The sequence below is a fragment of the Castor canadensis genome, chromosome 8 (assembly GCF_047511655.1).
Source record: "Castor canadensis chromosome 8, mCasCan1.hap1v2, whole genome shotgun sequence".
Classification (NCBI taxonomy): domain Eukaryota; kingdom Metazoa; phylum Chordata; class Mammalia; order Rodentia; family Castoridae; genus Castor; species Castor canadensis.
The window spans coordinates 127880533-127907761 of NC_133393.1; the positions used below are offsets into that span (position 1 = coordinate 127880533).

The 27229-nt window shown below is 35.3% G+C and overlaps 1 protein-coding gene and 1 long non-coding RNA gene across 15 annotated transcripts in view; one reads left to right on the forward strand and one right to left on the reverse strand.

Annotated features, from left to right (window-relative positions):
* LOC141425808 (uncharacterized) overlaps positions 1-27229 on the forward strand; it is a 149274-nt gene that overhangs the window by 83973 nt on the left and 38072 nt on the right. For 4 of the 12 annotated variants that reach the window (XR_012450933.1, XR_012450932.1, XR_012450935.1 and 1 more), the window contains exons 6-7: positions 3509-3590; positions 7767-7867. This is a non-coding gene — a long non-coding RNA (uncharacterized lncRNA). Of the gene's footprint in view, positions 1-3508; positions 3591-7766; positions 7868-9277; positions 20659-26095; positions 26203-27229 lie in introns of those variants that run through there. The other 8 variants (XR_012450929.1, XR_012450937.1, XR_012450940.1 and 5 more) reach the window with 5 other exon arrangements.
* Positions 1-27229, reverse strand: part of Atp2b1 (ATPase plasma membrane Ca2+ transporting 1) — a 113692-nt gene that overhangs the window by 27589 nt on the left and 58874 nt on the right. For all 3 annotated transcript variants that reach the window (XM_020168370.2, XM_020168369.2, XM_074084092.1), the window contains exons 3-10: positions 21413-21610; positions 13071-13325; positions 12854-12979; positions 9227-9367; positions 6642-6680; positions 5781-5942; positions 4120-4334; positions 1893-2135 (exon numbers count right to left, since the gene is read on the reverse strand). In XM_020168370.2, the coding sequence (XP_020023959.1) occupies positions 1893-2135; positions 4120-4334; positions 5781-5942; positions 6642-6680; positions 9227-9367; positions 12854-12979; positions 13071-13325; positions 21413-21610 (1379 nt within the window). The remainder of the gene's footprint in view (positions 1-1892; positions 2136-4119; positions 4335-5780; positions 5943-6641; positions 6681-9226; positions 9368-12853; positions 12980-13070; positions 13326-21412; positions 21611-27229) is intronic.

Here is a 27229-nt window from a genome sequence, read left to right on the forward strand (position 1 = left end):
TCAATTTTTACGGTTTAAAATTAAAGCTCAGTTGCCTTAATGTATTGTAAAGCTTTTATTTTCATAGCGTTGTCACAAAAATCATGTCATTATAAAATCATCAGAACAGTATTGTGTGCAAATGTGATCATCTTTGTAATTAAAGAAAAAAGCTCAGACTTTCAGCTAGTAAAAGGCAAAACTAGATCTAGAACCAGTATTCCTCAACTTCCCAATCCATTCACACAATTCATGTTTGTTTTCACTAAATAGGCTGCAACATTATTTTCGTTCATGATTTTACAGCCAAATACGATTTTATGCTTTCTCCTAAAAATAAGATTTGTAAAACTTGAAAAGTTAAAAATATTTTATTCCAAGGTGGTACAAATCTGTAATTTCTTTATTAATTCTAAAAAGATCTAAGGACAACCTTATAGGTAGGAACTACTAAGAAACCAAACAAAATACAAGCATATGTAAAACATGTTATTTTAGGTAGAAATCTGGCTTCAAAATTTTCTCTAGAAAATAGAGTTGAGGTAATAGTGCAAGATAGTCAAATAAGATAGCCTAAAAATCAGCCTAATGAGAAATCTCAATATACACTTAAAGAAATGAAGGACAGGAAGGCAAAATAGGACCTAACTGGGAATGGGTAGCAGTGGAAGGGGGAAGGTGTAAAGAAAGGGTGAAGAAGGGCAGATATGGTGAATGTACTGTGTATTCATGTATGAACATAGAATAATGAAACCGGCTGAAGTGTTCTAAGAAGGGGGAAAGAGAATGAGGGCGAACAATGGAGGGGGTAAATCTAATTAAGATATATTCTATGCACATATGTAAGTGTCACAATGTATTCCCCCCCCAACAATTATATGCTAATAAAAAAAGAGTTTAGGCTGCGTGAGGTGACTCAACACTCGTAATCACGGTTACTCAGGAGGTGGCGATAGGGAGGATTGGGTTTGAGGCCAGCTTCCACAAAAAGTGAGACCATATCCAATAGCTGGGCAAAATGACCAAAGTAAAAAAAGTCTGGGGGTGTGTGGCTCTCTGAGCTTAACTTCCAGTACTCCACCACCAAGAAATTAAAATTAAGAATATCTGGGCTCACTTCTGAAGGCTAGAAGTTTGAAATCAAGGCGTTAGCATAAACATTCTCTCTCCAAAAATTCTAAGAAATTTTCCTTCTTGCCTCTTCTAGCTTTTAGTCATTATCAGCAATTCTGGGTTACTTGGGTTGTCATTGAATCACTCCAATTTATGGTTTCTAAATTCTGTTTTTTCAAAATCATGAAAGGAGCTGGGCGCAGTAGCTCACACCTATAATCCTAGCTACTCAGGAGGCAGAGATCAGGAGGATTGTGGTTGGAAGCCAGCCAGGCAAATAGTTCGTGAGACCCTATCTTGAAAAAACCTTCACAAAAATAGAGCTGGCAGGTAGCTCATGGTGAAAGCCCTGAGTTCAAGCCCCAGTACCACAAAACAAACAAACAAACCCCCAAAAACATGAAAGGAGAGAAATGCATAATAAATCACTTAGGTGATAAATTTAAAAAAATAAAAGAATGTGTGCGGATGTATTTCAGTAGTTGAGCAATTGCCTAGCAGGCATGAGGCTCCAGTTCAAGCCCAATGCAAAATGTAAATGAAACAATGTACTCTGGTTATAAGGCTTTGAAGTTTCTAAACACCAAATAGTCACAATACAAAAAGTATAAATAAAATGTGTATGTTGACAATAGACTTACTCATAAAACAAATATATCAAAAGAAACCTATGTACATTATATGGATAGGCGTTAAAAATTTAATTTTCATATAGAAATGATAGAGCTAAAGGATTACATGCGATCTATTACAGGTTTATAAGTTAATATTCATGTATGTAATTATTAAAGAAATCTTACCAATATTTTTGATGTATAAGCACAATTCACAGAAATTCCTGTTACTAGATAGGACAAAATATTTGGTGGAATAGCTTCTGGTTCAGGAACCTTTTTATAATGTTTTTCATTTATGTAAGCTTGAACAACTGTCATTCTGTTCATTGTCAATGTTCCTGTTTTATCTGAACAAATAGCTGTAGCATTTCCCATGGTTTCACAAGCATCCAGATGCCTTACTAAGTTATTGTCTTTCATCATTTTCTACAGTGACAAAAAAGGTGGAATTAGGCTACATAGCAAACCAATGATTGTATTAAAATGATAAAATCAGAATTAAACTCCTTGTCTTATATAAATACACTGTAAAAAGCATCAATTTAATATTAGTAATATTAAAGATGTAACACATGTGACCAATTCAAATAAGCTAAATAAAGTACTAAATTTTCAAGGTTTCAATTGCTTTACTTTTGTGTAACACTCTAATAAATGAATGTATCTATACCTTTATGCAAATCACACTGACTATATGACCATTGACAGGCTCCATCAAGTATCCTGACATTAAAAGAGCAATGACAACGTGTGCTTCTAGTAATGTAAGATAAAGGACTAGGTCTCTTTATTAAGTGGAAAATAAAAGATTCTTGTATCAATCTCCAAAAAAAGTAGGTTTAATCAGATAAAATAAAGAATCTGTGAATATGCAATTGCTTGATTATTCATTTTACTTTGACAGATTAAGTTAATACATCAAAACCGTGATTTGGATCATTTTTACCTATTCCATATGCTAGAAATTCTCCTCTTTAGTATCAAAATGTGTTTTACCACTTTCTTTCATTTATACTAAGAGATGCTTTTTAAGAAACCAAATGCTTCACAAATTCCAAAGGGCATTTGAATTAAAATACTTTGATTCTCAACACATGTAAAAGGGGTTAGGATCTACATAGAATTGTTTAACAAAGATTCCCCCCCACCATGATTAGTATTGAAGATGCTGCAGAAAACCAGGAAGAAATAAATATGGAGAAGAGAAATGTGTACTTCCCAAATTACTTGGGACCTGCAATATTAAAGATGAAAAGAAATTAACAGAGGATACATAAACACTATACTGCAGTGAAACAAAACAGTATTTGGTAATACTAGGACTAAATAAATATTTAACAAAAGCTTAAAGAACATTAGCTACGATGCTCTTAGAGTCATTTGCTATTTAAGGATCACAAACCTATCTCCCAATATCTTTCTGGTCAACTGAAAAATTATTATTATTAATGACTATTCACAATGAACTATGACAGTGTTGATAAAATGACTAACCAATGTGTCTAAAACTTGTACCCTATTTATTTCTAATTATTTTAAAATATCAAAAAAGGACAAATAGATTATTAAACTACATTTACCATTTTATTTTTGAAAAGTTGTTAAATGCCTGTAAAGAAAATAAACTCAATGAAGATAACAGTGCTAGAGCAGAAGCTATGACTAATTATTTTCTTACTGTCAGCACTGTTACTTAAGGAGAACTGCTAATTAACATTTCAGAATTTATGAGAGTAGCATTCTTCTGTTAAGGTAAATTTTTTTTCTTTTTTTTTTTACCCACAAAACCATTCTGAAAGAAGGATCATAGTTGGGATGTTTGAAAACCATCAGGAAGGCTGGAGAAGATGGCCAGCAGGACAGCAGGATGAGTACTGAGAGGTAAGTAAGCAAGGCTAGATTGGACAGAGCCCTGGAGGCCATAAGAAGGAATCGGAGGAAATAATATAATCTGAATTATTTTTTGGAAACGTTAAGTCTGCCTACAAGTGTGAAGACCAGATTGTGGGGCAAATGGGGGAATGCAGGAGTCCACAGAGAGCTAACCCAAGTGAACCTCTTTGCTCTTGTAGCAGATAAATGGTGAATACTCTTACCTTAATTTTACAGATGGGAAACAGGAGGTGACAAAACTTAACAACATAACTAGAATATAATGAAAGTCAGGCTAGAACCTTACCTAGCCGAGTTGTCAAGGCTGCCCTCCACAGAATGAAAGGTGTCTATGCATAGAGATATTCAACTGGGGGAAGGTACAGGGAATCAATGACTGCATTCTAAAGAAAATGGTTATACATTTATTGAAACCCTCTACTTTCCAAACCAGAAAAAGTGTAACAAGATGTGCATTTTCTATACTAGCTGAGGCTTTAAACATCACACATCATCTACTTAACTATTTTCCACTAACCTTGACTGAATAAGCTAGTGAGATAGTGACTGCAAGTGGAAGACCTTCTGGCACTGCAACCACTAAGACCGTAACTCCAATAATGAAGAACTTCACAAAATATTGTATGTAAATTGGTGTGCACTCAGCAAGCCATGGTCTCTTCTGAACCCAGAAGGTATCGATTACGAAATACAATACTAGAATAATAACTGTGATGGCAGACATCAACAGACCTTACAGGACAGAAAAAAAGAAAAAGGTAATTATTTAAATATTCCAAACAATACCTATTTGCCAGTTACATAGTGGCCATTACAAAGAGTTGTAACTGGCTAACAACATTTATTTTAATTTCTCCTTTTAATACTTAAGTCATCACTTATACTGTTAATGATTTGATTTTTGCTTTCAGTTATAACCTGCCCCAGAAATGGGAGAAAAGCATTTATAATTCTTAGGTATAATTCTACCTTCTGCCTTCTACTAAGGTTGAGACAAAATAATAGGCAATGATAAGGAAACACCAAAAGTTTAGCACAATTTGATGCTTTACATGTGTAACAGGTAACCTGGCTAATGCTGAAAGAGAACCTTGTTAAGAATCTGATCAGCTGGGAGGTTTGAAATTAAATACTCAATTCTGTGTTTTAAACAAACACTAGATGTATGTATAACCTGAATTATTATTTATTTTTGGTCTACACTTACTGCTTCATTGGCTTAGAAAAAAATACTTACTGCTTCATTAGCTTAGAAAAAAAATAAACTATGCATCACAAAAATACTGAACTCTATGTTATAGAATATTTACCTTCTTATAAATGTATTATTAAAAATAAAGCAGTCTGGATCCTAATATCCCAATCCAATGGCTACTAAATGCTCTCACCTACAAAGCCCACCTTTTCCCCCAACACTATAGGAGTCAGTATTACAATTTATAAAAGCAAATACTTGTTATTATAAGTTTATTGAGTATAGAAGCAAAAACTTCACTTTTTTCCAACATACTCTTGGAAGTAGCAAAATGATGCAATTTAAGTGATTTTAAAAATGCAAATTGGTTCTTTAGCACAGTGTCTTTTGAAAAGGTGATAATATAGGGGCATGCTCTGTTTATATCTATATGCTATGCTTTTTTTCCCCCCAAAGAGTATTTCTATTAATAGATATTTTCTAGTGAAAACAACAGTTTGTAACTTCAGTCTCACAACACTGAGTCTTTTCAACTGAACTAAGTTGTAATCTTTAGAAAATCACATTTTTTTCATAGATAGGCAGTAAAAGGATGAGCAATATATGCGATGAAAGTTTTTTTTTGTAATTGAATAATCTGTTCTGAATAACTTTATTGCAAGCATTTTCTCTTTACTGTCCCCAGAAATTCAAAGAAAGTTGGAGATGAGTGTATAGGTTTATAAATTGGGCAGATTTGGGCACTAAGTCTAACCTGATCGCTTTTTAACTAGTTGATGGAGGACAATTCCCTTTACATCAAATGATAATAGCCCTTAAGCTGCAGTGGTACGATCAGTATATATAGTAAGGGTCTAGAACACTGGATAAAAATAAACAATATTTTAAACTTCTTTTATACTCAAAAACAAACAATTTCCACACTTAACTGTGTCAAAAGAAAATTTAAAACAAAATGCCTTAATTTCTTCTATATATCATACCTGCTTTGCCAATTTGAACAGCCAATTTTGTAAGTTTCCCTTGTAAAACAGATTTTTCCTTTTTTGGCAAATTTGCTTTCTTTTTGTCCTTTTCATCACCATCTCCACCTTCTTCACTCTTTAGAGGCTGCATTTCCATTGCTGCACCATCCTGGGCTTTTGCTATATTTAAGAGCAAATATAATTTCACTGAATTTTAAAGCAATTTTTAAAAATCAGTTTCTTATAGAAAACAAAAGGAATAGGCACTCAGCTGCTCATGTATGTGTGTTTTTAAACAGAGGAAATAAGATAATAGTGACATTAGACTGTGAAATCATACCAGATTTGAGAATGTCATGCTAGGTGATGGGGGTAAAAGCATAAGAAGAAATAAAGGGTCCTTAAACGAACACTAAGGAATTCTAAATCACTTATTTCCCTATATGTTACATTAAGTAATACCCAAAGATTACAAATTCTTCTCATGTAACTTATGACACTGTACAGAATTATGCATGTATAAACAATATTCACATATTTAAATACTCTTAACATTTGTGCTATGTATTTTGTTTCTTATACACTTTTACTACCAACTATGTGACAGATTACATTTCAAGTATGCTAGAATACTTGAAATATTTAAATGGAAAGTTACCTATATAAGCTTACGACCACAAACCATAATTAAAATCTCCTTAACATTGTACAGCAGCATGACTAATGCACAGGCACAAAGCAAAAGAAGCGAGGTTAATCCAAGTTAGCAAACATTGTTCATGGTCCCTGCTACATGTATCCTAATTTTGGACAGATACAGGCTATAGTAGATCTATTTTTATATATAACGAAAACAAGCTTTTGTCTTCCTGAATTTACCTTTGTTGCGATTCTCAATAGCTCCATCTTGTTTCTTATCTGTAGGAACAAAATGGGAATTAAGCTTCCAAAAGAAATGAATACAGTCATGCTAAATTATGCAGAGGTAGTTCACATTTCTGTAAGAGAACTGTAATGTGTGTGTGCGTATGTGTCTCTATGTGTATGTTTATCTACAAATTAGAAGACATCTGGCTTGTAATGACTTGCTGTGTCAATCACTCCCTAGGTCTTACCATTGGGGAATATGCCAAAATAATTTAGGCATCTATACTTGTTTCATTTTTCCATAAGCCTTTATTCTTCTACAAGCTATAATAAACCCAAATATGATACAAGGTATTTTCAGACTAAATACAGATATAACCCTAAGAAAGCAGAAAAGGACAGGGATACAGAAAGAGGAAGAAATGTCATAAAAAGACAACAGGCATAAAGGAAAGCTTTGGTGGGAGTCAGAACAAAATTAGTGTAAGAGACAGGAGAGGCAAGTTAGTAAGACTAGGGAACAAATGTACAGAGTAAGCCAACAGAGTACAGTCAAGTTAATTCCTCAGAGAACACAGAAAGATGAGAGGTCTGAAGCAAAATCAAGGAAGGGGCAGGTCTACTGTTAGGGTAGGCAATTTTTAAAAATGACCAAGAGGACCAGGACCATTTAGCCTGCTTTTTTTTTTCCCAACGTCTTTATCTGGGAGAACTATCTTCAAATTGGAAAACGTGGAAGAAATATGGTCAAAAAGGAATAGATGGGGAGACAGTAAGAGAATACCTAGCGACTTTCAATAAGCTCAAATTTGGAGAGGCTAGACAGCCACACACCAGGCTACTGAGAGAATGGAGAAAGAGCACCTTGGCCTGCATCTGAGTCATTGCCAAAGCAGTCAAGAGAATGGGAAAAGGGCTCTAAGTCCACAGAAGGAAAAATATCATTGTCTTACAAGAAAAAAAATAAATAAAATGAAAAAATAGGCAATGAATTAAATGTTAATTCCTAGGGATATTCTGGATGGATTAATAAAAATACATAAAACCTTATAAACAGCAAAAAGGTGATTATTGGAAGACACTGTGGGGTTAATAAGAATAAAGTTATGATGTAAACTTCCCTTTATTTTTTAATAGGGTCCAATGACTTCTGACTCCTACATATTAGGACAGAGCAGTGAAGAGGCTTTGGTCTTCTACTGACTAGTGCTCTGACATGGAACAAGTTACACAGCTCCGTAAGTCACACTGCACTCATGAGTAAAAAGAGTAAGTCTTTACCTTGTATGGCTAAGAGGATCAATGAGATGGAGCATGCAAAGCACTCAATAATCCTTACTAGTGGTTTTCCAACTATGCTGCCATCAGCCGTAAGAAACCTAGGGAAGCTCACTGAGGGCTGCCTGGAGTAGTACAGTAGGAAAAACCTAGAATGTGGGGCTTGCCATCATCACTTGCAATCAAAATTTTCACTTTTTTTTTTTTGGTGCTAGGAATTGATCCCAGGACTTCAGGTGTGCCAAGCAAGTGCTCTACCACTGAGCTATACCCTAAACCCCAAGAACTTTTCAAATACATTTTTTCTTGAAATAAGGATTTCATAGCTAAAGATAAAATGCAAAGAACCCAATATTAAAAACTGCTTAGGGATGGGGTTATAGCTCAGCGGTAAAGCACTTGTCAGAGCACTTGTCTAACATATGCAAAGCACAGGGCTTGATCTCTAGCATTATAACCCTCCCCACCTCCAACCCAAAGGGAAAAAAAAAAAAAAAAAAAAAAAAACCATGGGATAGAAAACACTGCCATAGCTATGGCTAACCCAGATTTTTGCAAGGCATTTATTTTAGAAGATCTTAAAAAACACATGTTAAGAAATATACTATCCTAAGTAAAATTATGCAAATCTAAATGGTTAAGCCATGGTAAACTGCTTTCAAGGTAAAAGGAAAAGACTCCTAAAGGGTGCACTTGAGTGAGAGAGAAGGGAGGTAAGGCAGACTCTAAGTAGTAGGGTACAGAGGGCTTTGGCATGCCACCCACCCAAAAGTTCTGAGATACCTCCCTACATATGACAGAGTTTAAGACAAACATAAAGCATAAAGGTGAAGTCCTACCTCATGTGTCCAAAAAGTCATCTGTGTAAGTACAGAATGGAATGTGAATTGTAGAAAACTTGAAGATTAAAAATTCAGGAGATCAAAATGTCATATAGCTGACAAAAGTATCATTGAAATAGTGGGGGTGGGGGAGACAGCAAATAGGAAGTGAGATTTCAATTCATTTTGCTGATCAAATGACAGGAGATTCTAAAACTACAGAAAACAGAACAAAGCAAAAATGGAAGTATTTAAGTAGATGCTGAATCTGTCTTTGGTTGGAGGACTGATGTGTTGACTAAAGGCCCTTAATGGACTATTGAAGAAAAAATTTTCTCTCCTTTAATACTACTTGAAAGCATAATATTAGGCAATTAACTTTTTGCAGAATTTTTCATATCAGAATCTCATGAAAGAAGTCTGTGTTCTGTACCAGTTCTTAGGATCTACTAGCTGTGTTTCCAGATACCAATTCTTATTGCAAATTGCTATTCTTACTTTTCTTTTCTTTTTTCTTCTCATCTTTCTTTTCTTCTTCTTCACTTCCAGCTCCAAGTAAGGTAAAGATAATTCCAGTTTGAGAATTCACACCCACAGCTGTAACTACCATTCTTCCAGAGCCTTCCATGACATGAGTACCTACAACAACAGAGAACTTTGTAAAAATTATAGATACCACCTAATTTCAAACTTCAGTAATATTGTCTTTAATATTCTCAATATTTAATAAAACAAACAGAATAAGATGCTGAATAAATCCTAAATTCTTGTGCTTAAGGTTTTAACTCTATAATCAGTCATGTGCACGTGCAAAGGTTACTCTATCACTGACAATGTGATATTGAACAAATTGTAACATCTCAATTCCCTACATGCAAAAGGGAAATAACAGCAGCTACACTTCAAAAAATGTGACATTTGCATTTTTCAAACATGCCTAGGAATTTGTAGGGAATTCCATAAATGCTCATTATTACTAACTGTAACATAAGGTATAAGGGATATTTCGCTAAGAAATAAATGGTTTATGAAGAACTGTACTTTTAACCAGAAGAATTCCACAGCATCAATGTCCCATTACATCCAACCCCACAACACCTATCTAACCCTGGCTTTCATCCCAGTCTGCTGAGATTACAATAGCTTCCTAACTAGTCTGCCTTTCCAGTTCATCCTGAAATCCATTTTAATATTTCTAAAATGTGATTCCATCATATGCCTGTCATGGCTTAAAAATTTCTGACTCTTCATTGCCTACTGGATTAAATCCAATTCACTTAAAACCAACCAACCTTTTAAACTTTCTTGTCCACTACTCTAACACAAAATTCCATTACAAAAGGCTAGGGAGCAGAGATGGGAATATTACCTTAATTCAGACCATGTCTCTCACAACAATTTTACAAGTTGGGAAGCACTGCTGTTCTTATTTTCTAGCAACTTGCCCTACGTAATACAACTACGAGGTGGCAAGGCAAAGATTCAATCTAGCTCTGTCAGAGGACAAAGAGAATATTCTTACTGTAGCGATAAGTTTGCTTACTGTTCTCCAATTTGTACATGTACATTTCTATATCTTTCCTACTCATTAAAAGGCTTTTCATACCTTAGTTTCAATCTTTTTGTGAATTTTAAACAGGCCTAAAAAAACTTTTTTAAGACTTGAAAAAGTCTTTCTAACAGTTATCATTTTTTTGTATTCTATCTATTGGTTCACAACCTTCTGGAGGGCAGGGTCTCCAACACTTACCACCATCTTACATACCAAATCAATGGTCAAAGATTACATGCAAAATAGTATCATTTTAGCATATGTACTCATTCTAGTACTGAAGGATTAATATTTGGCTATTACTGAGTAGCTTCCCCAATATAAATTTTTTAGGTCTTTGATTTTCTGGCTTTTAAGACTATATATTCTGAGTATTTTATTAATTACTCACAACTATGCCACTGAAATGCAAGGGAAACAAGAAATGAAATCCAAGATAGCAATGTTTACTAAGTACTATGTACAAAAGACAATTTGTTTCTTTTATAATTCTGCCTTTCTGCAGACTTCAATTTTTTATGTTCTGTTCTTCCTTACCACAAGTCTGATTAGATGTTGGCAGTTAATGTACTCAGGAAAAGTAAACAGTTTTTGTTCAGGTCATATCCCCATCACTAATGGAATACTGCTTTTAAAAATCTAAATTTAAGAAACCAAGAATGGCAGTGAGAGATGGCATCATGAGAGTAAATTTAAAAATAAATGTGTGTTGTGTTTTCTAGTACATTTTTGGAATAGGGAAACAAATGCAGAAAAACTTTCCCACCCATACTGTAATAAGGGACTCTACAAAGCTAGTTCAGTTTTTCCTTAAACATGGGAAATTTATAGAGTTTTCTTGGTACACTAGGTGTGTTAGGAACCTGAGTACATAAACTTACTGGTCATCTCTGTTAAAACAAAAAAGGACCAAAGTTCAGTTAAAGGAAATCAACCTGAACAGCTAAGCACTATGTAAATAAGGTAGATGTACATAAACGTTCATTAAGTGTATATAGCAAAAGGCAATAGGAGACTATCTCAGTTTGCCAGTGAGTCTGGTACTAAAGTATTGTTAAATACCTCCCCTCCCCTTAGGAAAGGCTACAGATTTGTTTGGTTAACTTAACTGCAGAGTTTCTCAGAAACACAGCAAAGAATAAGTAAAATGAACACACATTACTTAGATACATTAACCTTACATATCCAGGTTTTCTGTTTATGTGGTATGAATTACAAGCACATAAATACAAAGGAAAAGTCAGAGAATAAGTATTCTAATTGGCCTAGGATATTGGGGTCTAAATCTCAAGATATGTTTCTTTGACAAAACATGTAAGTCTATATTAAAATTGGAAGTTTACCTTATTTAGTGTTTATAAAGGTATGTACAAGTAATTACTCTGGTATCTTACAATAAGATTTCTATGGCACATATATAACTAATTAACGTGACTTTTTTTCCTCTTTGCAGTAAGCTCTTTCATCATTTATTTATAAATCTTAAACGGTAATGGTTAATTTTAGGTTTTGCTCTGAAATTTTAACTCTAACTGACCCTTGTAGATATCAAGTTTGACTGTAGTTTCACGTTCAACCAATTAATATATAAAGGACACAGAGGACTGAAAAATTATAGTTGCCAACTTATTAAATAGCTACATCAGCAGGAATCTTCTGACAATGTATATAATGTTAGTGTTTCAATAGCATCTGATAGTGGAAATAGAAGACAATAGGCAACATTTGGCTTCTCTCAAATTCTAGTATAAAATTCAGTTCTGATAAAAATTGTGTAAATTCTATGAAGAATACTAGAAAGTTAAGAGGATGAACCTGAGAAATTCAAATTTAAAGAATTAACATTGCTTTTGGAGTCAATTTGTGGTACTCTGCTTTTCATTCCACATTTTAGAAGGAAGCTGTTTTTTGCATCATCCCTTCAATTTCACTTCCAGCTAAACTTAATCCAAGTTAATTACACATAAGCTATGACGAGTATCCTGAGTAGACCTAGTTCCCCCCTTACCTACATAAATCCTTCTCTTCTCCATTCTTAAACATGCAAATTTACTACATGTGACTTAATACTCCTTTCCCTAATGTTGGTTAGTCATGTAACTATAAACAGTTTGTGTCAGACTCATTGTTTGCCAGTTAAATGAGGGAGTATACCTGAAGGTTTTTATCAGTTCTTTAAACACACACACAAACAACCGTGTCTTTTGTGTATCACAGAAAATCCATTAATTTCCTTTGAACCCACAGTCACTCTTTGACACTTCAACAGGCATTAAGAATAAATGTGACCCAGAAAAATCAGTATGTATCATGAGGCTTATATCTGAGTTTTATCACTACATTAACATTAACTAACACTGACTTTTAAATCTCTCAGATTTTTAGACTCAAGTTTCCTCATTTGTAAAATATAGCTCTGGATTCCAAGATCTGTAATGTCTCTCATCTTACAAAGAGGAGAAAGTGTCTAATGATTATCGGGGTAAGCTAGCTAGCATAAAATACTGACTCCTCTTCATATTAGTTACTCTTAGGGAAGGAAAAGGCTCAAAGTGCATGAAAGAAATTCATACCTGATAAAAGTAAGGGGTCCTTATCTAACGACTTTTTAACATGATCAGATTCGCCAGTCAATGAGCTTTCATCAATCTTAAGATCATTGCCTTGGATAAGTATGCCATCTGCTGGAAGAAGATCACCTAAAACAAGAAGCATGGAGATGTTAAAATGTAAAGGACATCAGAAAAATTTATGTGTTTAGAGTTAGATATGCTGATTTGCTTTACTTACCGTATTTCACTTGAGCAATATCCCCAACAGTAATGTCAGCTACAGGTATCTGAATGACCTGACCACCCCTGATGACGGTGAACTTTTGTTCCTGTTCAATTCGACTTTGCAAACCCCTGAACTGTTTCTCCTTACTCCAGTCATTGAAAGCTGTCACTAACACCACACACACCACTGACAAGAGGATCGCAGCTCCTTCAATCCAGCCGGTTTCACCTTCACCTTCTTCCTCCCCAACAGAAACTACTCCACAAACTATTTGGAAAGAAAGAAAATGCTTATCACAAAGAGATTTTGAATTAATGACAACGTATTTTAGTGTTAACTATTTGTTTTATTTCATCAGTTTTACTTACGGCTCTGAACATTTTATTTTTACTGTGTCAATTTCAAGTTCCCTGCCCCTGAGATTCTCAACCTCAGGTAAGGAGGTAATTAGGGTACTAGTTAAGAGTAAGCATACTGGAAGAGATCAATTCTTACCCCAAGGGCAAGTTACAGACATACCCTGGAGACATCTGGGGTTTCATTCCAGACCACAGCAATAAAGCAAATATTGCAATAAAATTGAGGTTTTCAAAAAACTTAACATAAAATATTAACTATAAAATTTACTTAACACTTAATATACTGTAGTCTATTACGCATGTAAAATGTACACACCTTAATTAAAAAGTATTTTATTGCTAAAAATGCTAAAGATCATTGAGTCTTCAGCAAGTCCTAATTTTTTGCTGGTGGAGGATTTTGCCATGGTGTTGATGGCTATTAACTAATCAGGGTAGAGGCTATTGAAGACTGAGGTGGAACCAGCAATTTCTTAAAATAAGATGACAGTGTTAACTCTTCGTTTCCCTGAAAGATTGTTCTAGCATTTGATGTTCTTTGATATCATTTAACCTACTGTAGAATCTCTTCCAAAGCTGCAGTCAGTCCTCTCAAACCTTACTGCTACTTAATCAACTAAGTTTATTACATACTATTCTACACTCTACCACTTGAGTCACACCTATAGCCCACAAGTAGTAGTCTAAATCCCTTGTCATTGTAACAATGTTCACAGTATCTTTACCAGTAAACTCCATTTCAAGAAACCATCATTCATCCATTCAAGTTTTGCCATGAGACTGCAGCAATTCAGTCACATTTCTAGGCTCCACTTCTAGTTCTGCTTCTCTTGCTAGATGCATCACATCTGGAATTACTTCCTCCTCTGAAGTTTGAATCATCCACAAATCAATTTCTTCCAAAGTCTTGTCAGTGTTATGAGTTGCCAATGTTCTTAATGGCATCTATACTAGTGAACTCTTTCCTAAGGCCTCCAAGTTACTTTGCCCACATCCATCAAAGGAATCACTATCTGGGGTATAAATAGCTCTATGAAACATATTTCTTAAGTAGGAAGACTTGAAATGTCAAAATTACTCCTTGATCCACAGACTGTAGAACAGATGTGAAAACATTAATTTGGTTGTACATCTTCATTAGACTCTTGGGTGATCAGGTGCATTGTCAATCAGTAATATTTTGAAAGGAATCTCCCCAACTCCCTACCCCAGGGTACTAAGTCTCAACAGTGGGCTTAAATTACTCAGCAAACCATGTTGTAAACAGATGTGCTGTCATTCAGGTTCTCTTGTTCTATGTACAGAGCACAGGCAGGGTAGATTTGGTATAATTCTTAAGAATTTCTGGAATGGTAAAACGAACATTGGCTTCAACTTAAAAAGTCACCAGCTGCATTAACCTCTGAGAGTGACCCTGTCCTTTGAACCCAGGAATTGACTGTTCCTTTCTAGCTCTGAAAGTCCTAAACTATACTACACTAAACTGCATTTAGTGTAGCCACCTTCTGGATAACTTGCTGGTCTTGTGGACTTGCAGGTCTTCTGCATAACTTGCTGCCTAACCTTGCTTATTTTATTGAGAAGTATCCTTTCCTCAAACCTCATCAACCAATCCTGGCTAGCTTCATACTTTTCTTTTGCAGCTTCCTCACTCCTCTCAGCCTTCACAGAGAGTTAGAGCCCTGTTCTAACTTTGACTTTGGCTAACAGGAATGCTGTGACTGGTTTGATACTCTATCCAACCCACTAAAACTGTCCTCATCAGGACTAAGGCTCTTTCACTTGGTTATCATCATGTGTTCACTGGAGTAACCTTTTTAGTTTCTCTTAAGAACTTTTCCTTTGCACTCATAACTTGGTTGGTTGGCACAAAGAGGACTAGTTTTCAGTCTACCTTGGCCTTTGATATGTTTTCCTCATTAAGCCTAATCATTTCTAGGTTTAAAGACATGCTACTCTTCCTTTTACCTGAATACTTACAAGTTACTTACTATGGGACTATCAGATGGGAGTTTAAGTTCACTGTCATATACAGGTGTGGTTTGTGGTACTCCAAAACAATTACAATAGCAACATCAAAGATAACTGATAACAGACCATCATAACAGGTAAAATAGTGAAAAGTCTGAAATACTGCAAGAATTACCAAAATGTGATACAAGTGAACACATGCGGTTGGAAAAATGATGCCAATAGCCAAGTGATTTGCTTGACACTGAGTTGCTACAAACCTCCAATTCAATTTGTAAAAGACAAAAAAATGCAAAATCCAGGAAACATAATAAAGTGAAGTGAAATAAAGTAAAGTATATATGCCTGAACTTATTTTTGAGACTCAGTTTCTTCCTCTGTTAAATGAGGCTACCACCACCTACTCCAGAGTTGTTGTGAAATAAGTGTAACACCTATAAAGCAGTGGTTGGCATATTCTTCACACTTAACCAATGGTTAGTATATTAATGATTACATATGGTGAGCAAGACATACATGAAAAGTTAAAATGTTATGTGTAATACATGAATCACACGTCAATTTTACTGCACTGTGACCAAAGCTTGGCTTCTATAATGTAAAAAGTTAAGGAAAGTGCTACTTGTTGATTCCACTGTATGTGCATCTACTAGGTGACAGGCTATTTTAGGAGGTCAGAATGCAGTAACAAGATCCTTTTCCTCATGGAATCCACATTCAGATTGAGGTAGGGATGGTGTACAAGGAATTTAGATAGTAATATATGAATGACTAACTTCAGGTATCTGTAAGTTCACAAAGAAAACATGGTAATCACGTCTATCTATCTATCAAATAGAGGTCTAACTGAGGTTGAATGAGCCAAAGTCCCTCTAAAGTATCCATGCCATTTGGGCTAGGAGCCAAATGTTAATAGAGGACCAGCCACATAGATCTATGGGAAGAGAAGTCCATGGAGAGATTAGTCAGTACAAATGCTCATGGCAGAAAAAGTGTTCAGGAAAGAATCAGTGAGTAGGAACCACTCAAAAACCTCAAACACCCAAAACTACAGTGTCAGTACAATTGTCAGTAAAGAAAGAATAATGGAATGGTGTATTTCGGACTTTGGGCTGTAATCTACTTTTGAGTCTAAAATCAATTCAGTGGTCTACAACTAGCACTTTGGAAAATAAGAGAATAAAAGCTGTGTACCAGTGGCTCACAACTGTAATCCTAGCTACTTGGGAGGCTGAGACTGGGAGGATCATATGGTTCAAGGCTGTTCTGGGGGAAAAGGTCACAAGACCCCATCTCAACCAACAGCTGGGCACAGCAGTACATGCCTGTTATCCCAAGCTATGTGGGCAGCTGGGCAGTTCCTGGCCAGCCCCAGCAAAAAAAAAAAAAAATGCTCACAAGACCCTATCTCAATGGGAAAAGAACTGGGAGTGGCGGCATGCACTTGTCATCCGAGTGGCAGCAGGAAGCATAAAATAGGAGGATCTCAGTCCAGGATGGCCAGGGCAAAAAAGCAAGACTCTTGTCTTCTTCTTATCTCCAAAATAACCAGCACAGTCCTGAGTTCAAACCCCAATACCAAAAAAAAAAAAAAAAAAAAAAAAAAAAAAAATTAATGTTAGATTGGTGTGTGAGACAGGTTAAAGAGAGTAAAGACAGAATAAGAGCAAGAACCGCTGGGGATGAAGTGAATAATCACACACAAAAAAATCCACAAAAACATTAATAGGATTCAGCTATTGATAGGCGAGGTAGAAGCAGGATGACCCGCTGAGTATTGTCCCCTGCTCCAACTCAAATACTAGAACTTGTATTTTAAATATCTTCAAACTGAAGGAATGACCATTTATATCACTGTGGGTAATAACTGAGTGAATTATGGTTTACATTCTTTTAAACAGTAATTGTAAGAATAACAGCCACTCAACCCTCCCCCTCCACAGGTCAGAGATTAACGCTCTGAATTAGAGCAAATCTGGATTCAAGAAGAGATGAATGTTGAAAATACCATGTTGAATAGTTTCAACAACCTGGAAACAGCTAAAATTCCAAACGAGTGGGCTTTTTGTATCATTTACTAAAAACATAAAAATGTAATACATAATAATAGTGTGCAAGAACAGACTGACATCAGAAAATAGAATTTATCAGTCACCTTGCAACAAAAACTTGTGTAACTGATTGATGGGACTGAGAATGACTACTGATTTAGTGGGTAATCTTTTACTCTCGAATTTATATAATGCAGTGTATTCTCAGCTCTAAAAAAAAACCAAGTTGAGAAATAAATTTTAGACCCAAATTACATTAACATTAGTGTTTTATAGCTATTAAGCAATCAAAAATTCAAACTTTATCACTCCTTTTTATTCTTTCAACTTATACTTCTGGATGTTCTTAAAAATACATACATTACACATACACACGTACATATATAAAACTAATAGATATACCACTTGAAGATATGTGTTCAAATTTTTCCTGATGTAATACAGAACCAAAAAAGTTTAAGACCAAAGCAACAGAGGTTATGGAGGAGCTGTGAGATAACTGTGAAAACTTCACTGAACTGAATATTGCTAAAGAGAGCTTTTAACAAATCGATGACTTATTTCACTTCATATATAATTCTACAGATAAGATCAGGATGATCTTAAAATAGACAGTAGTAAAATATTTCTAGAAATTGAATCCTTTTCCTACTCATGACCATTACAAACTTTTAGAGGGGCTCTAGGGAAAAAGACTAACATCAATTACAAAAGGACTACAAGTTTACAGTTATAGACAAAAGCACTTCAATGTTTTCAGTTCAAGTGAAAATACAGCATTAAAAAATCTGTTTTATCAAAGGGACTGTCTTGTAAATATATTCAACCGAGAGATATGCACAATCTAAAATCCATCTATAGTCTATACCACAAGGCAAATATTCCATTTTAAAACTCTGTGAGCTGTTCCTCAGAGTGTGCGTTAGTAATACAGAGAAGCAGTTCTTAAAGTGCTGTCCAGGAACTCCAGAATGATCTCTGAGATCAACCCTATTTTCACAATATCATTGAGTCATTATTTGCCCCATCTTTTATTAACGTATAATAGAATTTCCTAAATATCACATTATATGGGACAGTGTGACAAGTAGGAGAACCTAGCTCTCTTCAACTAAGTCTGACATTAAAGATAACCTAAAATGAAAAATACCAGCACTCTTTTCATTATTTCACTTAAAAATTATGTTTTGAGGAAAGTTACAATGCCATCTATGTTAATATGCGACAGGCTTATTCTAAAGTACATTGATAAAATTTTCAGCTTTACTAAGATATACTGACAAAAACTATATAGTTTCCAATGAAATATTTTGATACATACATTGTGAAATAATTACCATTATTAATTTAATTAACATATCTATAACTTGACAGTTACCTTTTGTGTGGTGGGAATACATTGACATTTTAAAATTTCTCCTCTTTAGCATACAAAAAATACCTGTAGCTATTACTCAACATAATCTAAAGTTCTACAGAGTTCTTAACACCAAGAGTGTAAAGGGGAGCTGAAGGCATGGCTCATATATATTTGTGCCTGCCTAGCAAATGTGAAGCCAAATTCAAATCCCAGTGGTGCCAAATTAAAAAAAAAAGTGTAAAGGCACCTTGACACCAAAACAGTTTGAGAAATCGCTGGTACCCAGATACTCCTCATGATCACAAATTTTATATATACTGTGTACTATATTTTCATGCCAAATACTACCTGACTGCAAATTTAGAAATAATGGCCTTTTTTAAATGCAAGTTACTACTTCTTAGTGTCAAATGTAACAGGATGAAATGATACTTGCAGTACCCCTATAAATCTTAGAAATACAAAGTACGAAAGATAAATAACTTTTCACCAAAGTACAGAAATATCTTTACATGTAATTCCCTTAATTTCTAGTAGTTAATGAAAGGGCATTGTGATAGCTCTAAATTATCTTCTCAGTTGGATTCTAATACAGGAATCGCCTAACAAATTCGGGAAAATTTGTAGTTACCACATTCTATAAATGAAGTAGCTTGGATTTCAAAAAGATTTTTCCTAGGCCTGGTCGGTAGTAAACGTCACTCCATACTATAGCAGAAATCGCAATAAAGTAGGGTTTTCAATGAATGTTACTTCCTTTAGTTTGTCTCCCCCTGCCCTTTTTTTCATGCCAAATTATGTACTATGTATTTAATAAAAATAAATAGAAGTTGTAAAAATAATTTGCCCAAATACTGATAACAGTATTGTCTAAATGCCTTCTTATTTACATCAGTGATTCTCAACCAGAGGCAATTTTACCCAATGGGACACTTGACAAACATGGGTACAAGTTTGGTTGCCTCAGCTGGGGGGGATAGTACAAAAAATGAAGATGGCTCTGGTTCGAGATTTCAACACCGTTGTCACTGAGAAACCTACTTCACACAGATCTCATAAATTGGCTTACTCTGTGACCAACTTTCTTAAAAAAGAAAAAGAAAAAATTTTCCCATGAACCTTACCCAAGCCTCTGAAGGAATTACTTTGCACTATTACCTAACCAACTTTGAGAATTAGCAATACTTATTTGTTATAGCTTTAAAAGGCATAGAATGAAACTTTCACAAACAAAAATATTATGGTGAATCAGACCTCTGACATATAAAACATTAGTGGATAACTTTACATCTACTTGAATACAGTAACCAAAACCCAGGTTAGATTATCTAACTGCTACAGATTATACTAATGGTAATATTCATTTAAAATAAAAATTTTAAAGGCAAAATAAGAAATTTTAAAAATAAAAAGCATAGAAGGAGCAAAACAAAACCACTTGTAGCCATAATTAAAGCAGATCCATCCATTCTATAATAGTTCACTATAGGTCAGGATACTTTTTACAGAATGAGCATCCCTAATTCAAAAATCCAAAATGCTGCTAGATATGGGAACTCAGTTCTATAATCCTAGCTACTTGGGAAGCAAAGACTGAGAGATCTCAGTTGGAGGCTTAGTAAAACCCCATCTTAACAACTAAGCTGACACAATGGAGTACACCTGTAATCTTAGTTATGCAGGAGGCTAGCTAAGTCATTGCCCAGGCTGGCCTGGGCAAAAAGTATGAAACCCTATCCAAAAAATAACTAAAGCAAAAAAGGGATGCAGGCATGGCTTCGAGCACCTGCCTAGAATATGGGAAGGACCTGATTTCAAAATCTACTAATACACACACACACACACACACACACACACACACACCCCAATAAAAATAAAATAAATCCAAATGCTCAAAAATCTGAAATTTTTGAGCATGAACTGATGCTATAAGTGGAAAATTCCACACCATGCAACCTGGCTTCATTCAGAAAATCATTTAAAATAATTGCATTAAAATTTCTTTGCTACTTATGAATCATAAATAAATTTGGTGTTTAAACAGGTCTCATTCCCAAGATATCTCATTATGCATACATAAATATTCCAAAATCTGCACCCTCTCCCAAAGTAAAAGTCAAGATACTTCCAAGCATTTTGGAAGGGATATTCAACTTGTCATGTAAATGGAAAGGAAATTACCCAAATGTTATGTATAAAAGAACGATTTTACTACTTGAAGTCACAGATTTGTGAAGAGAATAGAATTCTGCTTTTATAATGACATTTTCAAACAGAAGTAAAAAACTAAAACCTTGGCATTGTTTCACAAGTGTTCTAAAAATGTGAGAATTGTGACAGTATAGGCAATCATGTATGTGTATGTCCACATGTAATATCTCTGCACATGTGCTCACTGTGAGACAACTCTGTGCCTCACTGAAAAATGCAGACAACACTAACACTATTATTGTGGAAACTATCTGAGGTAATATACTTAGGACTCTCAAAACACTGCCTAGCACACAGCAAACAATATTGAATGTGTGGCTGCCTGTTATTATAAATTGAGTAAATGAACGAGCTGAACTAGCATTGCACACAAAAGCCTTTTTTTGCCCCCTATTTACTTACGTGCATTATCCCCTTCTGGAGGTTGATAAAAAGAAAGGCCCAATGATACTATGGCTGCAATTTCTAATATAATTAAAGTGACATCTTGTAATGCTTCCCATACTAATTGAAGAAAGGTTTTTGGCTTTTTAGGAGGTATAAAGTTCTTTCCAAACACTGCTTCTCTTCTTTCTAAATCTGCAGGGTTTCCACTTAAACCTAGTAAGAAGAAACAAATTTCAGTGAACAGTTTAGTACTTATGAGTGAAAAATACCTATTACACTTAAACATTAATTTGTTACACTTTAGACTGCAATTCACAAGACCAAAGAAAAATGTTTACTTTTATCCTAAAGGATAAAAGTGTATAGCATTTAAGTCACTGGAAAACATGCACAGTGCTTTATTATAAGAAAAGTAGAGTGGATTGAAAGGGTTGGGGATATAGCTCAGTGGAACAGTGTTTTTGGATAGCCTATGCAAGACGCTGTTTCGATCCCCAGTACTACAGAGACAGAGGAGAGAGAGAGAAATTTTGATCTAAGAATTTTCACTTTTCCAGCTGCTTTTTAAAAAAAAATCATATACCATTTGTGGACTGCAAGAGACCAGAATTGATTAGGACAACCTGACAGTTTTTTATGTTGGAATTAAAACATTTCTATCACCTTAGGGATGTTCTCCCTTCCAAAATGGGCAAGTTTATACACATGCAGATTTTAGTTACTGAACCTTGGATAATTAATCAGTTAAAATGAGTTTAATTTTCATTCTTACTTACTGAAGAACAAGGAACAGTTAATTTATTACCTCTAAAAGATTCTCTACTAAAATGTCTTATTCTTAAATTAATAAAAGATTTGCAAGCCACAAAACATGAGACTTAGAATGACCTTTCAAGAAACAGGTAGTGTTACTGATTGAATACACCCACTATCGGTGTAAGGGAAAAGACACACTGCAGGACACAGTATTTACTGTTTGGAGTATGGGATTAGAAAGATATGAAGGAAGAGGCAGGGAGAGAATTGGATGAACATCCTTTTGCCTTTCCTTTACCCTATGGAGCATGTCCCCTTACAACAACATTGATCTGCCAAACCCAGACATAGCCACTTACCTAGTACAAAGCATATATGCACATGTATGCTGTGGGGGCATAACAATATAGCAGTGACAAATCTCATTTTTTCTTACTTTAAGAATGTTGAAAATGGGTCAGAGATACCAGTATAATACTACTTTTAATTTAGCATTTTAGACCTAACTTCTATTTTTTTTTTTGGCAAGAGCCTATTATAGGAAAAACATGAAAGAAGGAAGACTGTAAAGCAGTAGATTTTTGGAAGGACCTCATTTTTAAGTGTTTTAGCTATTAATCTCAACGCTGAGGTGGGCAGAGAACAGAAGAAAGACAACAAACAAAATACACTGTTAGAATAAGTGAGAAAGGAACATAAAAAGTAATTATTCATTTTGTTGAAGGTACCAACAAAAGATTCCAGAGAAAGTTAAAACCTCCCAATGAGCTCTAAGCTTTGGGACAGTCAATGGAAAGAAAGGCAGTAAAAGACTTCTGTAATCAGGATACTATCAAATAATGGGTAGCTTTGTTTTGTCTAATGTTTTAATTAGAAGAAAAAAAAGTGAGATGCTAATCCTATATTGGGTTTTCTTTTTTGAAGAAATGTGTTTCAATAGTTGATTTATATTAATTTAACTCCATTGAATAAGGACTACCACTAACTGCATACAAATAACTTTATTATTTAAAATATCACCACTAACTACAAAAATAACTAGTCAAATCTTAATTGTTATTGGTTATAACAGGAGCCAATATTTTGTTAATGCTGGAAAGAATATTAGCCACAATTTGTAGTTAAACCCACCTGCTTCCAGCATTCCAATAAACCACACCCACTGTGGAGTCCTTGGACCCAAAAAAACCCCCAAAACTAAGTATCATTCTTTATTTTTCTCTCTCCCCTTCATCCAACATCCTATTACTCCCCAGCTTGTCTTTAAAATTATTTTTAAACTAAAAATAGCTTAAAGTGTATTTTTAAAGGTTTAGAGTTAAACAAAAGCAGCTAATTCTAGGATTATTATAATTCTTCTAAACAACCACCATACACACAGCACACACTAGGACATGATACTAATAAAGTTATCTGAGGATTTAGAAGATGTAGGTTCTAGTTTGCTACTGAAATCTTATGTATGTTACTTGTAGGGAGCACTACTATTTGTTGGCATAACTTGCAAGACTTTTGAAGGAACAAAGGAGAAAGTATGTAATTTATAAAATCAGAAACTATAAAGTAATTGTTATTAAACTAAGTAAGGGGGGAAGACAAGTTATAAATTGAACACTACAACTTTTTTTCTCCTTCAATAATTTTATTTATTTATTTATTTTTTATTATTCATATGTGCATACAAGGCTTGGGTCATTTCTCCCCCCTGCCCCCACCCCTTCCCTTACCACCCACTCTGCCCAATCCCTCTCCCCCCCACCCCCTCAATACCCAGCAGAAACTATTTTGCCCTTATTTCTAATTTTGTTGTAGAGAGAGTATAAGCAATAATAGGAAGGAACAAGGGTTTTTGCTGGTTGAGATAAGGATAGCTATACAGGGAGTTGACTCACATTAATTTCCTGTGCGTGTGTTACCTTCTAGGTTAATTCTTCTCGATCTACCCTTTTCTCTAGTTCCTGGTCCCCTTTTCCTACTGGCCTCAGTTGCTTTTAAAGTATCTGCTTTAGTTTCTCTGCATTAAGGGCAACAAATGCTAGTTAATTTTTTAGGTGTCTTACCTATCCTCACCCCTCCCTTGTGTGCTCTCGCTTTTATCATGTGCTCAAAGTCCAATCCCCTTGTTGTGTTTGCCCTTGATCTAATGTCCACATGAGGGAGAACATACGATTTTTGGTCTTTTGGGCCAGGCCAATCTCACTCAGAATGATGTTCTTCAATCCCATCCATTTACCAGTGAATGATAACATTTCGTTCTTCTTTATGGCTGCATAAAATTCCATTGTGTATAGATACCACATTTTCTTAATCCATTCGTCAGTGGTGGGGCATCTTGGCTGTTTCCATAACTTGGCTATTGTGAATAGTGCCGCAATAAACATGGGTGTGCAGGTGCCTCTGGGATAACCTGTGTCACAGTCTTTTGGGTATATCCCCAAGAGTGGTATTGCTGGATCAAATGGTAGATCAATGTCTAGCTTTTTAAGCAGCCTCCAAATTTTTTTCCAGAGTGATTGTACTAGTTTACATTCCCACCAACAGTGTAAGAGGGTTCCTTTTTCCCCGCATCCTCGCCAACACCTGTTGTTCGTGGTGTTGCTCTAACAGGGGGAACACTACAACTTTTAACTCCATTTTGAGGTCAATTAATTTCTAACAATAAATTTACTAATCTAAATATAATGAAACTATTAGTTTTCTAATGGCAGTCTGTTCCCCCAACAGATGTTTACTGAACATCTACTAACTACTTCCAGAGACTATTCTATATGCTTAGGAGCCAGTGTGAATAAGAAAGTTCTACATTCAATTAATATAAAAAAGGGTCACTACAACACTTAGTGGACTGCCAAGAGTTCTCTTGGTCAGCCTTTTTGAAGACCTAATATTTGACTTGAATCTCAATGGTGAGAAATCAACTACGAGAAGACTAAAGTAAGACTCTAGCAGTACAAAAGTAAACACAGAGGCCCAGAGACCAAAACAAAGAAGATTCAGGAACCAGAAACCTAAAGTCCATTGACCAAGGAGAAGAGAGGGTTAAAATGGCAAAAGCAGCCAGAGGCAAAATCACTGGGGATACAGAGGATTGGCATTCACTTTAAGTATGATCACTAAGAGGTTTTAAAGCAGAAAAATGGTGACTAATCTGCAGTTTGGAAATGTCATTTGAATTGCTATGTGAAGGATAAATTGAAGAGTGTAAGAGTGGAGGGAAAAGACCAGCTGGAAGGCTGTTGCAGTATAAAGTAAGAGATGAAGGTGTTTGAATCTGGGTTTTAGAAGTGGAGGCTGAGAGGAGTAACTGGATCTGCCAGGTACTTTGGAAGGAAATCAGATAACCTGGGGAATGATTGGATGTGGATGAAAGGGAAAGAGACAAAGAATATTTAAGATTTTTTTTTTGGTCCAAGTACTAGAGTGGGTGTGGTTGAATGGAATGTTGGAAGCAGGTGGGTTTAACTGAAAATCATGGGTAATACACAATGGAGCTGGTGGGTGGTAGAGAATTTACCAAAATAGGGCAGACTTTGGGAATTGCAGAATTTATGTAAAAAGGAAGTAGCAATTAATGGTTCTGTTGTACAGACTTAAATAAAAGAGAAAAGTAGAGATGTCTAGTAAATAGCTGCTGGTTAGTCACATTTAAAACTCAGGGGAAAATTTAAGCTAGGGAATCATCAACATACAGATGACTCTGGAGCTATGGGCCAGATGAGAACTTCCAGAAAGCCCGTTAGTGAGCAGGCAATAAGAGAACAGGATAAAGGCTACAACCTTCAGAACTGGGTGGTAGGGCAGTGGGGATAAGACAAAACATGTTGGTAAAGTAACTGCTGAAACCTAGAGAAGAGCTTAAAAGAGTAATGTGATTGACTGGCAAATGGTGTTAGAAGGCTGAGTAAGATGAAGACTGAGAATGGACCACTTCTTTTTCATTAGATGAGAGAGGTTGATGACCTTGATAAGGAACCTTCCACTGTTATGGTGTGAAAGAAAGTCTGATTAGAGAAAACTGAACAGAGAATGCAAATAAGCAAGTGGAAACAGTAAGTACAGACCACTTTTTTCCAGGAGTATAATGTAGTTGGTAGATGTAAAAGTGAGTTAAACTGGGCTTTATTTTCATTTTGTTTTCATAAAGATGGGTAACAGACATTAAAGCACGTTATTTACCAAAGGAAATTATCAAGTCGAGAAGATGACAGTGATGATTCAGGAGATAGAGGGTAATACTGGAGCAAAGCCTGAAGAAGCAAGAAGGAATGGAATTCCAGGGTGGGGTGTTAGCCTAACATAGGAGCAGGAAAGGCCGCCTATGCAAGGAGAAAGCAAAGTTTGTGGGGAAGACATACAGCTAAGCTGACAGAAAGGTGATTAAACAATCTGGTCCTTGTTTTAAAATAAAGATGTATCGACTTCTTAGGAATAACTTAGGAATAAATATGATAAAAAATCTGCCTAGTCCAGTGGGCTCAACTGATGGCAATGTAATTATAATGAGGCCAAGGTCATGCTTGAGATTGAGCTCACAATGGCCCATTTAGCTTCATGAAGAGAAAATATAACCAAAAAAATCATGGAAAGCAGCTTCAGAGTTATATGCTTTCATTCCTGAAAATAGCCTATATCCATTCTTTCAGTAAATACTGGCTCAAGAGTGCTATCATTTATATTTGAACAGAAATAAACATTTTATGGAATAAAATGCAAATTATAGCAAGGTCTTGACAATTTTATTAAAAATGTGGCATCTCAACTGCTGGGACGGACTTAGGAAAGGAGGAAGGGTTTGTTCACTGGAATGCTGGAAGCAAATGGGTTTAGCTAAGAATCATGACTAATACATAGCACCTACTAGTCCTGTCAAATTCTGTACTTGAAACTGTGCTAAGTACACATCATGTGTAAGTATGTGATAGAGGGGGTGGCACCAGTAGACAATCTGACTCGTCTGTGAGGGTCAGAGAAAAATATACAGACCAAGAAAATTTGTGGAAGTTTGTGTTTATGTGCACTCTTCACGGAAAACAGTCTAATACTCTCCTATTCTCAACCTGCAAAGGGAGGGGATCT